The sequence below is a fragment of the Peromyscus eremicus genome, chromosome 19 (genome assembly GCF_949786415.1).
Source record: "Peromyscus eremicus chromosome 19, PerEre_H2_v1, whole genome shotgun sequence".
NCBI classification, from domain to species: domain Eukaryota; kingdom Metazoa; phylum Chordata; class Mammalia; order Rodentia; family Cricetidae; genus Peromyscus; species Peromyscus eremicus.
In genome coordinates, this window is record NC_081435.1 from 64,900,136 (window position 1) to 64,912,632 (window position 12,497).

At 47.5% G+C, this 12,497-nt stretch overlaps 1 protein-coding gene across 1 annotated transcript in view; it reads left to right on the forward strand.

Annotated features, from left to right (window-relative positions):
- Window positions 1-12,497, forward strand: part of Loxhd1 (lipoxygenase homology PLAT domains 1) — a 161,523-nt gene that overhangs the window by 140,908 nt on the left and 8,118 nt on the right. Inside the window, exons 38-40 of the mRNA XM_059246129.1 lie at window positions 3,130-3,300; window positions 7,218-7,350; window positions 8,399-8,557. Of these exons, the coding sequence (XP_059102112.1) occupies window positions 3,130-3,300; window positions 7,218-7,350; window positions 8,399-8,557 (463 nt within the window). The remainder of the gene's footprint in view (window positions 1-3,129; window positions 3,301-7,217; window positions 7,351-8,398; window positions 8,558-12,497) is intronic.

Consider the following 12,497-nt stretch of genomic DNA (forward strand, 5'->3'; position numbering starts at 1 on the left):
CCCTTCATCCCACCAGATGTGGAAAGCCACTAGACTTTTCGGCAGTAAGCAGCGTGTTACCATGCTTACTTAACAGTTACCAAACTGTTACCAGCCTTACACTCATTCAGCCTGTCACCCCCTATCTGGGACATTGGGACCCCACAGTAGTTCAGAGTTGCTAGATCTTTTACTCAAAGTGAATTTTAGGACATTTGGGATATAATAATCAATAGTACTAGGACAGACCATTCCTCCGAGGTAAGGCTGTAAATTCCTCTCCTAGAATTCCCACCACTGCTGTCTTCCTTTCTCTCCTATTCAGGCTTGGTGCGGACTTATATCAATAAGGTTTATTAGATAACATGTGTAGATCAGGCCAGCCATTTCACCTCAGGGGCTTGTAACCTCATTGACAGAGACAAGCAGTGCACTAGAGAATGATGTGAAAACAAAATGATTTCAGATTATCCAGTGGTGAGTATTTGGAGACTGAGAGCAAGTGTTGAAGCTTGAGGAAATCTTGCAGACAGAGCACCTTCCCAGAGACCTCAGCAATGAGGCAGCCATGGCACCTAGAGCCTGGAGACCATCACTTCAGACAGTGGATAAACAAGGTTTCATTGATCAAGGTATCAGCAGTGCAATGTAGGTGACACAGTGGGTGAGTCTGTGACTAGTTTGGAGTCAGCGTTAGGAAGTGCAAAGGGATCCAGTGTATCACTCTATACAGTTCTCTGTGAGCAGCCTGTGACTTTTTTTCTTGGACTGATGAGAAGCCACTGGTGCATTTATGAGGTGAAATGGCAAAATCTGACCTGTGACTTTAAAAGATTGTTATGATATGCAGGGTGTTGCTAAGAGCACCATCCACAAGAGAAAAAGTTGGGGAATTGGGCAGCTATCCAGCAGCAAGGACAAGGCAAGCATTTTGTTATCTGTGCAGCTCTGACAAATAACACATCTGCATTCCACTGTGGCAACCTGTGCGGAGCCTTTACTCTGTGTGAAAAAGCATGGGGACATCAAAAGAGGGACTTGGGAAAAAGTGAGTTCTTTAACTACTAGGTTCAGGTGATTGCCTATTGGTCCACCAGGCAGCTGGCATTGGCCATCAGCTGGACATTATACCCTGTCTGTCACACTCAACATTTCCAAAGCAGGCCAAGAAAATCAACAGAGAGTGAAAGTCTTCTTTTATATAAAGGGAGTTGGGGTTAGTCTATTGTTTAGTGGAAAGAATTGCATTGCTTAATTCTAACTGGAAAAGGGAATTGGGTGTGGGGTGAGACATCCTACACACACACTCTACTCATGGCAAAACAGGACAAGGGAAAGCCCAGCTTCTCTTCCATTTGGATCTCTTTCAACACAACCAGCCATGTGTCTTCTCTTCTCTGCCTGCTGCCTCCTTTCTGCATTCTAGTGAGAAGCCTTGAGAGAATGACTCTAACCATCTCATTTCATCATTTCCATACTGCATGCTTGGAGGCTTGCTAAGTTCTGTGATGAGTTTCATGGTGCTACCAGGACCATCTCTGATATGCAGCCAATCCATAAACTTACAGACAGTACTGGCCCTAATTTGTAGAAAACTGAGAAAGATTTATCAAGTGCAAAGAAAGTTCATGAACAAACTAACTCACCCCCCTGCTGTATAATGCAACGGAAGTGTTTTATACTCTCAGTTCTGTTAGCTCTCACTGTTTCCTTCTTCTAAAGACCTGATTTCACAAAAAACAAGAAATACAGTGAGAGATAAACAACACCAAAGACCTTTGAAAAAGCCATATGGAAACCTACAGCTGCAGGAACTTCTTGAAATAGACACACAACTTATAAAAGGAATCTAAATGGAGTTGCCTTGTACAGGGAAGTAATGCCTCTCCAGGTGTCATGGGCTATGAAGCACAAGGCCCAGTGCTAAGTGTGGGTTACTTCCATTCAAGCTATGGGTAAGTGGGGGTTCCATAAACCCACAAAACTATATAAACTATTGCCATTGCTAATTTGATGCTAAGATCTTGCTTTGGAGACACCATGTACTTGAGTCATATAAGGCCCAGAGAAATCAAGATGGTGCTAACCTGGAGCCCTCCTCCCTGCTGGCTAGTTTTCATAGTGACAGAGGTGCTGTGTTGGGAGAGAAAAGTCAACAGCAGTCTTACCCAGCTATAAACACTGAGAGATACAATAATGACTAGCCTGGCATGGTATTCCCATTGCTACAATAGCAGCACAAGTGTTTTGAGGATAACCACCTACTTTATTGGATTTAAGACCTAGTCCTCAAGACAGAACTGATATTTGACACTGTGAACTGGGCCAAAAACCCAGGGCTGGGCAGGCTATAGGTCCTAGGGGAGAATTCAGCTTAATGGACATAGTATTACACTGCTCCCTCAATATTGGTCTTTATACAAATAGATTAGTACATTGCTCAACCTTCATCAGAGACGTATCTTTTTACAATACATGTTGATTAATACAGAGGCTAATAACGAAAGCACAGAGAATAAGCAGAGTCCTCAATCTTTTGTGTGGCTCAGGGATTGTCACAGAAGATGGAGAAAGAAGATTGTAAGAGCCAGAGGTAGTAGAAGACTTCTGTGAAACAGTATCTTATGAACATGACTGGGGTGTTGCACACATCAACTCACAGGGTCTGTGATTTTACATGTAGGACCTGCATAAGAGCAAACCAGCCCAAACTGCAGCATGGTTGAGGAGCTTGGTGAACACAGGTCAGGAAGCAACAGAAGCCATCCTTCAGCTAAGGGGCTCCCAAAAGGTCTAGAATACCTCCACCATGAATCAGATGGAATCAACAAGCCTTTTCCTTGTGGAAATGTCCATGTTGGATAGATTCTCAGTGGAAGAAGTTTGCAGGAGGGAAGTATTGCAGTTTCTTGGAGCCCACAACCAACATCTCATGTGTAAGACCTCTAAACAGTTTGGAAAGACCCCTGTGTTCCTCAGATGGAAGGAGTCCTTAAAAACCACTTAATCCAACTGGTCACTTCATCAACCAGGATACCAGACCACAGAGAGGACAAGGAACTTGTCCAGGGTCACACAGCTATGGATGGAAGAAGGGAGGTCTTGGCAGGGAGAGGGGGCACGTCCCACTCGCGGTCCTTTCTTCCACAGGGATATTCCCTGGCTGGCACCTGAACTATGTTGATGTGAAGGACAACTCCCGTGACGAGACTTTCCGCTTCCAGTGTGACTGCTGGCTGTCCAAGAGTGAGGGTGACAGACAAACCGTCCGCGACTTTGCGTGTGCCAACAACGAGATCCGTGACGAGCTGGAAGAGACCAGTATGTGGTGGGACTGGGTGGGCCCAGCCCACTGTGATGTCAGGGGTGGGCCCAGCCCACTGTGATGTCAGGGCTAACTGTCCTAGCTGAGGAAGGGCGGGCTCCAGGGGGTAGGGAATGGAGTGGGAATGAGATGGCTCCATGTGACTGCAGGAGAAATTCCTCAGTAAACCCCCTAAGAGCGAATTCTTAGAACTACTAAGACACTCGTGGCCCTGCATCACAGGTACTAATGAAGGAAAACCCCCTGGGACAGGCTCTCCCTGAGCCAAGGGCTGGCCAGGGCAGCTGTGACACTCTCTCAGGCAATCTTTATGTCATGGGTTGTTCCAGTTGATGTGTGTGATAATGACTGCCCACCGAGAGTTTCTAGAAACAGAAGTCAGGGAGCGCAAGAGTCCCCACCAGCCACTCCCTCCCATGGAGGATACAGAGAAAGAGTGGATGATCAGTTCCTGAGGTGAATGGCCATCAAACTTTAGAAAACATTTCTTTAATAACCAGGCCAACACCTGGGACCCGTGATTAGAGGAGAGCTCACCCAAAGGCAGAACCCAACTGAAGAAGGGGTTTTTCAATCAGTTATCAGGGCAGCTCCCCACAGCTCAGCATCTTAGCACCACACAGTCTTTCTCACTTCTCCATGTACAGTCCAGTGGGGGAGTAAGGTGAGCTGTCTTCCGGAGTGTGATGTGGGGGCCTAAGCTCCCGCCATCTGTTTCTCTGCCATTTCTAAGATGTGGCTTCCACATTTCTCACCAAAAGGAAACTAGAAGACCCTCTCCTCTGCAGTCTCAGCATGTTAACCTGTGTTTTGTTTGGGAGAACTAGTCTCACGGCTCTGTCAGATGCAAGGGGGGCCTGGGAACTGTGCCCTGACTGGGCATCTCTTTGCATGACCATTGTACACCGTGAGAGAGAAGTGAGCATCTTGACTTGAAAACTACCTCCCGCTCTGCAGGGCCATCCAAACTGCCCCAGGGTTAACTTAGCTGTCTTGAGAGGTGGTGAACATTGTGAGCTTGGGAGCCTTCTCAAATGGAAACAGTGCCCCTCTGCTGAGTTTTCTGTAGGGTAGAGATCTCACACCTGAACAGAGGATGTATTCTCCTCCTCTGCTGTAATTGTACTTTCTTAGGAGTTGTTGGGTACCTGTTTTGGTTTTGGATGCAGTGGGTGATACACCTTGCTTTGTGACCTGTCCAGATCCGGGGCGGTGTCACTCATGTTTGTCACCTCTGCAGTACTGTGGACCTTGGAGCTCAGCAAATTGACTCTCGGGAAATAGACACGGTGCTCTCTTTGCACAGAGCCTTGTGATGCACTCACGGGGGGGGGGGGAGCTTAAGCTCCTCACACAAAGCTAAGATGAGCAATGGAGACTGCTCAGACCACTGGTGTTTAGCAGAGGAATACTCGGTAAAGCCCGTCTCTGTTGCCAAGTCTCCCTCTCAGATTTCCCAACAGCCAAATAGCTGCCATTACTTGCAGGATTTGGGCTCTTGGGGGAGGAGTGAGTTCTGTTGATGTGGGAAATAGGAGAGTATGAGCAGGGAGCCAGGAGAGGGCCTGGATCCACCTGTCAATACTGTGAGTGTGCAGGGAGCAGCATGGAACCATCTGTGCTGCTCACGTGGGGACAGACAGGTAGCCATACCTTTTTTCCCAGGTGGCAGCTGGTCCTGGAGGTGTCATGCACTGAACTTGATCCCTACTCTCAGCTGCCTTTACAGAAATTCAGAATGCAAGGCCCACTGCATGGCTCTAGGATGCCTTCTCCCTATTGGGCTTGGCTAGCACTGCTGATCTATCAAATGCCTGTATAAGCCAGCATCCCGTTTATAGGCTTCATCTCCAGTTCTCTGAAACACTCCCAGAGGCTGCTCCAGCCATCTGGCGAGCATTCACCTCTGTAGGTAACTCCAACACACACCCAGAGCCAAGAGCCACCAGTGCTCTTCATGTATAATCCTAATGTCCAAGTCGCCAGGCACTGCATTATAGTTTTTCCAGGGTCTGACTTCAACAGTGAGATTGCACGCTCATGTGCGCAAATGTTCACAAGCACACACCTGGGAGGCCACATCTCTCTCCCGCTGGAACACCTTCAGGCTGAAGAGTGCCTTTCCCTTCCCAGCCTTCTGTTTTCCTATCTGCTAATCTTAACACGCTGTAGGTTTGCTCTGTCAATTTATTTGCGCTGTTCCTAGCTCCAGTACATTCCTCTGCTGGTCAGTCCCTGGGGATGGAACATTCATTTACTGCTCTGCCAGGCAGCAGAATCCACCCTCACGTGTGTCCTTGAAGCCTCCATCCCCCAATGGTCCTAACGGAAGCTTCTGGGAGTGGTTAGGACCCTGGATGGCACAAGTCTAAAAATTGTATCTTTGCTGAATTCAGGAAATGTATTTGCTCCCAGAGCTTGGAAACCTGAGATGGCTCTGGCTCCAACTTCACTGTCCCCAGAGGTGCCACTGATATCAGTGTGACTCCTCCTTTCTCACTTCTCAGCTTGATTTCCCCCAGTATGGTAACTTAGTGCAAGTTTCCATGGCCCCCAGGAAGATGGCTGCTGGCAGCACTAGCCTGGATTCTTACTGTTCAATAGCCTTAGAGAAAGAAGAAAGAGCATGTCCTTGGGGAGAAACTCTCAGTCCATCCCAGCATGTGGCAGGGAGTTCTCGGGGATATAAGAGTCCTGACAATGGGAGGCAGTAAAGTTTTGGATGCCAACCAGAAGCACACTGTCCCCCCCCCCCCCCCGTCATTTTTCCATGGCTGTTGTGTGTTTCTGTCCAGCTCCCTTTTCTAGCATCCTCAGGTACTGCATGCACATTGTACATAGACATACATGCAGATAAAATGCCATGAACACAAAACAAAAATAAATGAAATTTAAAAATATATTCACTAGGGGCCCGCCGTGTGCCAGGCACTGTTCTTGGCAGTTGGAAATTTGTTAATGACCATACCCGCCCTTGTGGAGTCTGCACTCACTCAGGAAGTGAGGGGAGAGGTGCAATAAGCAATGATGAATACGTGAAATGATGAGAACAAGAGGAATTAGCAGTGAAGCAAGGCAGACCAGAAGTGTTGGGGACCAGGCTACCCCTTTAATTAGGGCACTAGCATAGGCCTCCCTAAGAAGGCATTTTGGAAATAAATGAAAGGCGGTGAGGAGCAAGTGGACATGTTCGGGTGGAGAGAGGGAGCATGGCAGAGCTCTAAGCAGGAGCTGGGAGGTCAGGTGCTGGAGATAGGAAGAGAGCAAGTCCTAAGGCATGAAAACAGCTTCTCTTGGAATCCAGCGGCACCGTGGTCCTTGGCTACAGTGCTATTGCGTTCTGTCTTACGGATGGTCAGTGCTGAGCTGGATGCCTGGGACTAGAAAGTGAATTCTAGCCACCCGCCTGGTACTCCTGACACTTGGCAGCCTCTTTACGAAGGATGGTGGAGAGGTGCTAGTGCGGTCACGCAGAGGAGAACAAGGCAGCGGCTGCTGTGAGGCTGAGCGAAATGGGGCGGGGCTGTGTGCTCTCTGGGGCCCTAAGCCTGTTGGGTCTTCGCGTCTTGCTCCCTATAGCCAGGCCTGCCTCTTTTCCCTCATCTTCCAGCCATGTGGTTTCTATGTTGCATTTTAGTTCAGCAGCTCATCGGCTGAGAGAACCAGACCCCAACGTCTCCTGAGAACTCATCCCAACTTCCTGCTTCCTTCACTATGGTAGCCGCATTCCCGTTTCTACCAGCGAAGAGGCTGCCCCACTGCCATCCCAGGGTCACCAGTCCTGGTTACAGTGCCCGGGTCTCAGCAAGGCTAACCTGCCTCGGATACCCAGACTCTGGCCTAAGGGAGAGGAGCTGGCTGGTGGCAGGCGGCTGCTTCCTACTGCTGACCCTTTCCCACCTCCTCCCTGCAGCCTACGAGATTGTCATAGAAACTGGCAACGGAGGCGAAACCAGGGAGAATGTCTGGCTCGTCTTGGAGGGCAGGAAGAACAGATCCAAGGAGTTCCTTGTGGAAAATTCTTCCAGACAGCGGGCCTTTCGGAAGTAAGAAGGGTGCTTGATGGAATGGGGGTGGGGAGGGTAATCCAGAGACCCCAGTAATCTCCCCCACTGAGTGCTCTACAAATGGGTCTAACCAGAAAGAATTTGCTGAGTACCTACTATGTGCCAGACCTGTAATTCCCTTATAAGTATTATCCCACATCCCAACCCAGAGCTCTCCCACTGCTTCTCCTGGGAGGCCTCAGCGGCTGCATTCACTTCATCTCTGTTCCTGACAGAACTTAAGTCTCCACTTCCCTCTGCTCAGCTTCCTTTATCTCAGTCCATTCAAGCCGCCCCATGAAACAGGGTGGCTTACAAACAACCGACGTCTCTTCCCCATGTTCTTGAGGCTGCAGAGTTGGTATCCGGCAACACTCACCTCCTGGTTCACAGATGGGGGTCCTCTCACAGTGTCCTCATGCAGCAGAAGGGGTGCAGGAGATCCCTTGTTTTATAAGACTCCATTCACAAAATCTCCATCCTCACCACTTACTCACCTTCCAAAGGCCCGGCTCCAGATTCCATCACACAGGATTGGGTTTTGTCGGGCAAACTTGGCAGGGTAGCCCATTCCATTTACCTCAACCTTTTATTCAAACCCTCCTTCCATGAGGACAGAGTCTGTGCTCCTCAGACCAGTGCCAACGGACTGTCCACACCCTGCCTTCTCATTACCTTGTGTCCTTGTGGGTTCAAATTCCTTACAAGTAGATTCCCCAATACCCAGCTACTCTCACTGTAAGGTTTTTCAAAATCAGGAGGGCTCTTCCTCCTCTCTCTGCAGTTCCGTACCTAGCTCTTCACCCTCCTTCAGGGTCCAGGCTGCTTAGAGACGGCCATTTACATGCTGGCACCAGGCAGGTGGCAGGGATTTTCACTGTCACTGTCTTGATTTAAAACTAGCCCGAATCCCTCAAGGAGTGCTAGGCTGGCTATGGCATTGCACGTTCCTTCCATACCATCCAGGAATACAGTAGGCTTTTCAATAAATGCTTGCCTCCATCACCAGGCATGGGCAGCACATTGATCACATCTTGGTTTTCTGCAGGGGGACCACAGACACGTTCGAGTTTGACAGCATCTTCTTGGGGGACATTGCCTCCCTCTGCGTGGGCCACCTGGCCAGGGAGGACCGGTTCATCCCCAAGAGAGAGCTAGTCTGGCATGTCAAGACGATCACCATCACTGAGATGGAGTATGGAAATGTGTATGTACAGAGCTGAGCCTGGGGTGCAGTGGCAACTTCACGCATGGGCGGGAGGGCAATGTGTGGGAAGCTGTGTTCTTCAATACCAAGGTTACCCTATTCATGAATATAAACCTGTAAGACAGGACAGAAAGAAGCAGCTGTTATGTGCCAGAGCGGTGGTTCTCAACCTTCCCAATGCTGCTACCTTTTAGTACAGTTCCTCGTGTTGTGATGAACCCCAACTGTAAAAGTATTTTTGTTGCTACTTCATTACTATAATTTTGCTACTGTTATGAGTTGTAACGTAAATATCTGTGTTTTCTGATGGTCTTAGGTGACCCCTGTGAAATTGCTGTTCAACCCCCAAAAGGGTCAAGACCCACAGATTGAGAACCACTGTGCTAGAGTTATCTGAACTATGTATGTATCTACCACCAGAGACAGGAGACTAGACTAGGTGACCTTGGGTGTCTCCTGCCTTTTAATCCAGGGAGATTTCCTTACAAGAACTCCAAGAAGGCACACAGCAGCAGATACTGGAGCCTTTTCTTCCTTCCTTCCTTCCTTCCTTCCTTCCTTCCTTCCTTCCTTCCTTCCCTCCAACTTTCCTTCTTTCCTTCCTTCCTCTCTCCCTCCCTCCTTCCCTCTTTCCCTTCTTTCTTTCCTTCCTTCCTTCCTTCCTTCTATAATGACACAGAAATGATGCTCGCAAGCCCTTGGCTTAGGAGATCCCAATGAGGATGTCTCTTATGGACAAGAACAGGCCAGCCAGGCAATTCAGTAGCACACTTGTTTTCCAGGTGCCTGTACCTTTGCATCTCTGCCATCAGGGTCTTCTGGAGACTTAGCCATTTCTGGGAGAGTAAGAGCCTTAGTTACCTAGGCAACACAGACACAACTGACAATTGGTACAGTTAAAACCACTTGGTACTGTTACAGCAAGCCAGGAAAGGCCCAAAGGCAGTGGTCCTCAAGCTGTGGGTCTTGACCCCTTTGGAGATTGAACTGTCCTTTCACAGGGGTCACCTAAGACCCTTGGAAAACACAGATATTTACATTACTATTCATGACAGTAGCAAAATTACAATTATGGAATAGCAACAAAAATAATTTTATGGTTGGGGGTCACCACAACATGAGGAACTGTATTAAAGGGTCACAGCATTAGGAAGGCTGAGAACCATCGGTCTAAGGCACTGGAAGGCCTGGGAGAGGCTGAGAGGAAGCCAGGGAAGCCTAGTGGGGAGAGCCACGGCCAAGGCTTACCTGGTGGGATAAGACAGAGGTATATGTGGGCCACAAGGCTGGAGTGCCACTGACTGCTTGTAAGCCATATCACCCAGGGCCACTGCTGGCCTTTCTCCCATCATGTTGCTCCTTGGAACTATCCCTGATCACTCCACACAGCCCCTCCTTTCCCTAGGAAGGGGGTCACGCCCACACAAAAGCAACAGCCAGGTGTCTCCATCTCCTGTGACTCAAGCAAGTAGTGTCTTCAGTAATAGGATCTTACCATCTTGTTTCAGTGAATGAAGATGAGCAATGGCAATAACTCGTATGGTTTGGGGGTCTAAGGGACCCTACTGACCAACACCTTGCATTAACCCTCTGTATTGGGTAACCTTATTTAATCTCTCTCTCTCTCTCTTTCTCTCTCTCTCTCTCTCTCTCTCTCTCTCTCTCTCTCTCTCTCTCTGTATGTATGTATGTATGTATGTATGTATATGTGCAGTGTGCTTTTTATACTGGGGATAAAACCTAGAGCCATGTACATGCTACATAAGCATTCTGTCTCTGAGCTGCATCCTCAGCCCTTGGCATTCTTGCTCATCATTAACACCCTCAGAATTCCAGTGGGAGGACACACAGAGAGGCTTTTATCTATTTTTTAAAAAATCAAGATCATATATCGTTTTATCCGAATAGTTTATCCAACAGAGAATCACTATAAAATTCAAATAAGACCAAAGAGTGGGTAAAAGACAGCACCATTTCCCTAGGTCCTACCCATCAGAGGCAGCCATTGGGAGCATGTTGAGGACCTCATTCTCTCCAGTACTTTCCTGATCCCTGTGGACACAATGTCCACAGCAGGCTGACTGTGCTATACCTGAGTTTTAAGCCAGTTCATTTCTTTTTTGATCACTGTTTTCACCCTTAGTCTCTTCCCCACATCCAGCCAGAGCCTTGACCCCACTGGCTTTGAGCCCCACATCTTGGGCGGTGTTTCCAGTTCTATTAAGAAACGTGTCCTTGTATCTGTACCGGGGAATTTTTTTAGCCATTTAAAATAATGATCTATATGTGTACCAGATGACTTGGAGCAACTCCCAGGAAGTATTATCAAGTGAGGAAACCAAGATGCAGGAAAACACGTTTTGTACGACGCCGTGCAGAAAAGAGAACACTGACGTCCCCATATGTCTGTGTGTACGTGGGTCTGTCAGAAGGGGTGGAAGGGAGGAAGTTTGGCAGGCTGCACCCTCGGCTGTTATGTGGGTTATCTAAGGTAAGGGTGGGGTGCTGCAGTAGGAAACAGAGAGAAAGGAGATGTAGCCAAACAGAAAGGAAAAGAGAGACCCCACTTGGAAACCCATATATGTGACCATACAATTTGTGCATTTACATCCAATTATGAATATTACTGAATATATGCAAAAAACAACCTTATAAAAGAATTTTAAACTGAACAATGAATGTGCATCTCCTTTGAAGATATTCTGGTATGTTAAAAAAAAATCCAAATACATCACGTGATAAATCTGTGGAGGAAGAGATCTCAAAACAGAACAAAAATTTTCTGTGAGGCACCTTCATTTTTTTCCTTCAAAATTTTTTCCTTCCTTTCTTTCCAATTAAAATTTTTTATTGGCATCGAGGGCCTGAGAGGTGGCTCAGCAGGTAAAAGAACTTGTCGCCAAGCCTGCTAACCTTAGCTTTATCCCTGAGCCACACCTGGTAGAAAGAGAGCTCACTCCCACACCCTGTCCTCTGACCTCCACAGGGACGGCACGGCAGGGGTTTGCCCTCATCCAAGCACACAGATACAAAACAAAGGAACAGAGGTAAAATTGTGTTTGGTTCTTTATTTGCATCTATTCACAGCATATGGTATTGAGTTTTGAGAGGTCGATTTCTTTCAAGTAGACCATGGATTTTTACCATATCTACCCTCTTCCCCTGCTCCCTGTACCCTTTTCTGTCAGTCCCCTGCCTCCCTCAGTCTTCCCTCCACATCATATACACTGTTCATGTATCTGTTTTATAAAGAAAAAACAGGATCTCTAAAGGAGAGGACATATGAATTTTAATAGTTTGGAGTTTGGCTTATTTTCTTAATATGATGATTTCTGGCTGTGTCTATTTTCCAGAAAATGACTTTTCTTCGTGGCTCACAGAAACTCCATTGTGTGTGCCCGCCACATTTTTTTACCCATTCACGTTGACAGGCACCGAGGCCAATTTCATAACATGCTTCCTGTGCACAGTGCTGCAGGGAACAGTGGGGAGTGCTGACTTTAGAATCCTTGAAGTTTGTACCCAGGAGGAGCAATGCCTGGGTCCTGGGATAATTCCATTTTTAGTTTCGTGGGACTCCGATCCTGACTTTCACAGTGGCCGGACAGTTTGCATCCCACCAGCAGTGTGTAAAGCTCCCCTCCCCCACAGCCTCACCAGCTTTTTGTAGCTGTTTGTTGTCTTTGTTACAGCATTTGGACCAGATATGGAGTCTCAATGTAGTTTTGATATCATTTCCCTGATGGCTAAGAATGCTGGACATTTCCTTTATTTCTGGGCCATTTTTACTGTATATTTTAATAAATGCTTATTTTATTACTCCGTGTATTGACTAGGTTGTCACTTCTTTGGAATTTAGTGAGGTTTTTTAAAGTTCTTTATATATTCTGGATATTAATCCTCTGGCAGATGTATAAGTAACAAAGATTTTCTCCCATCC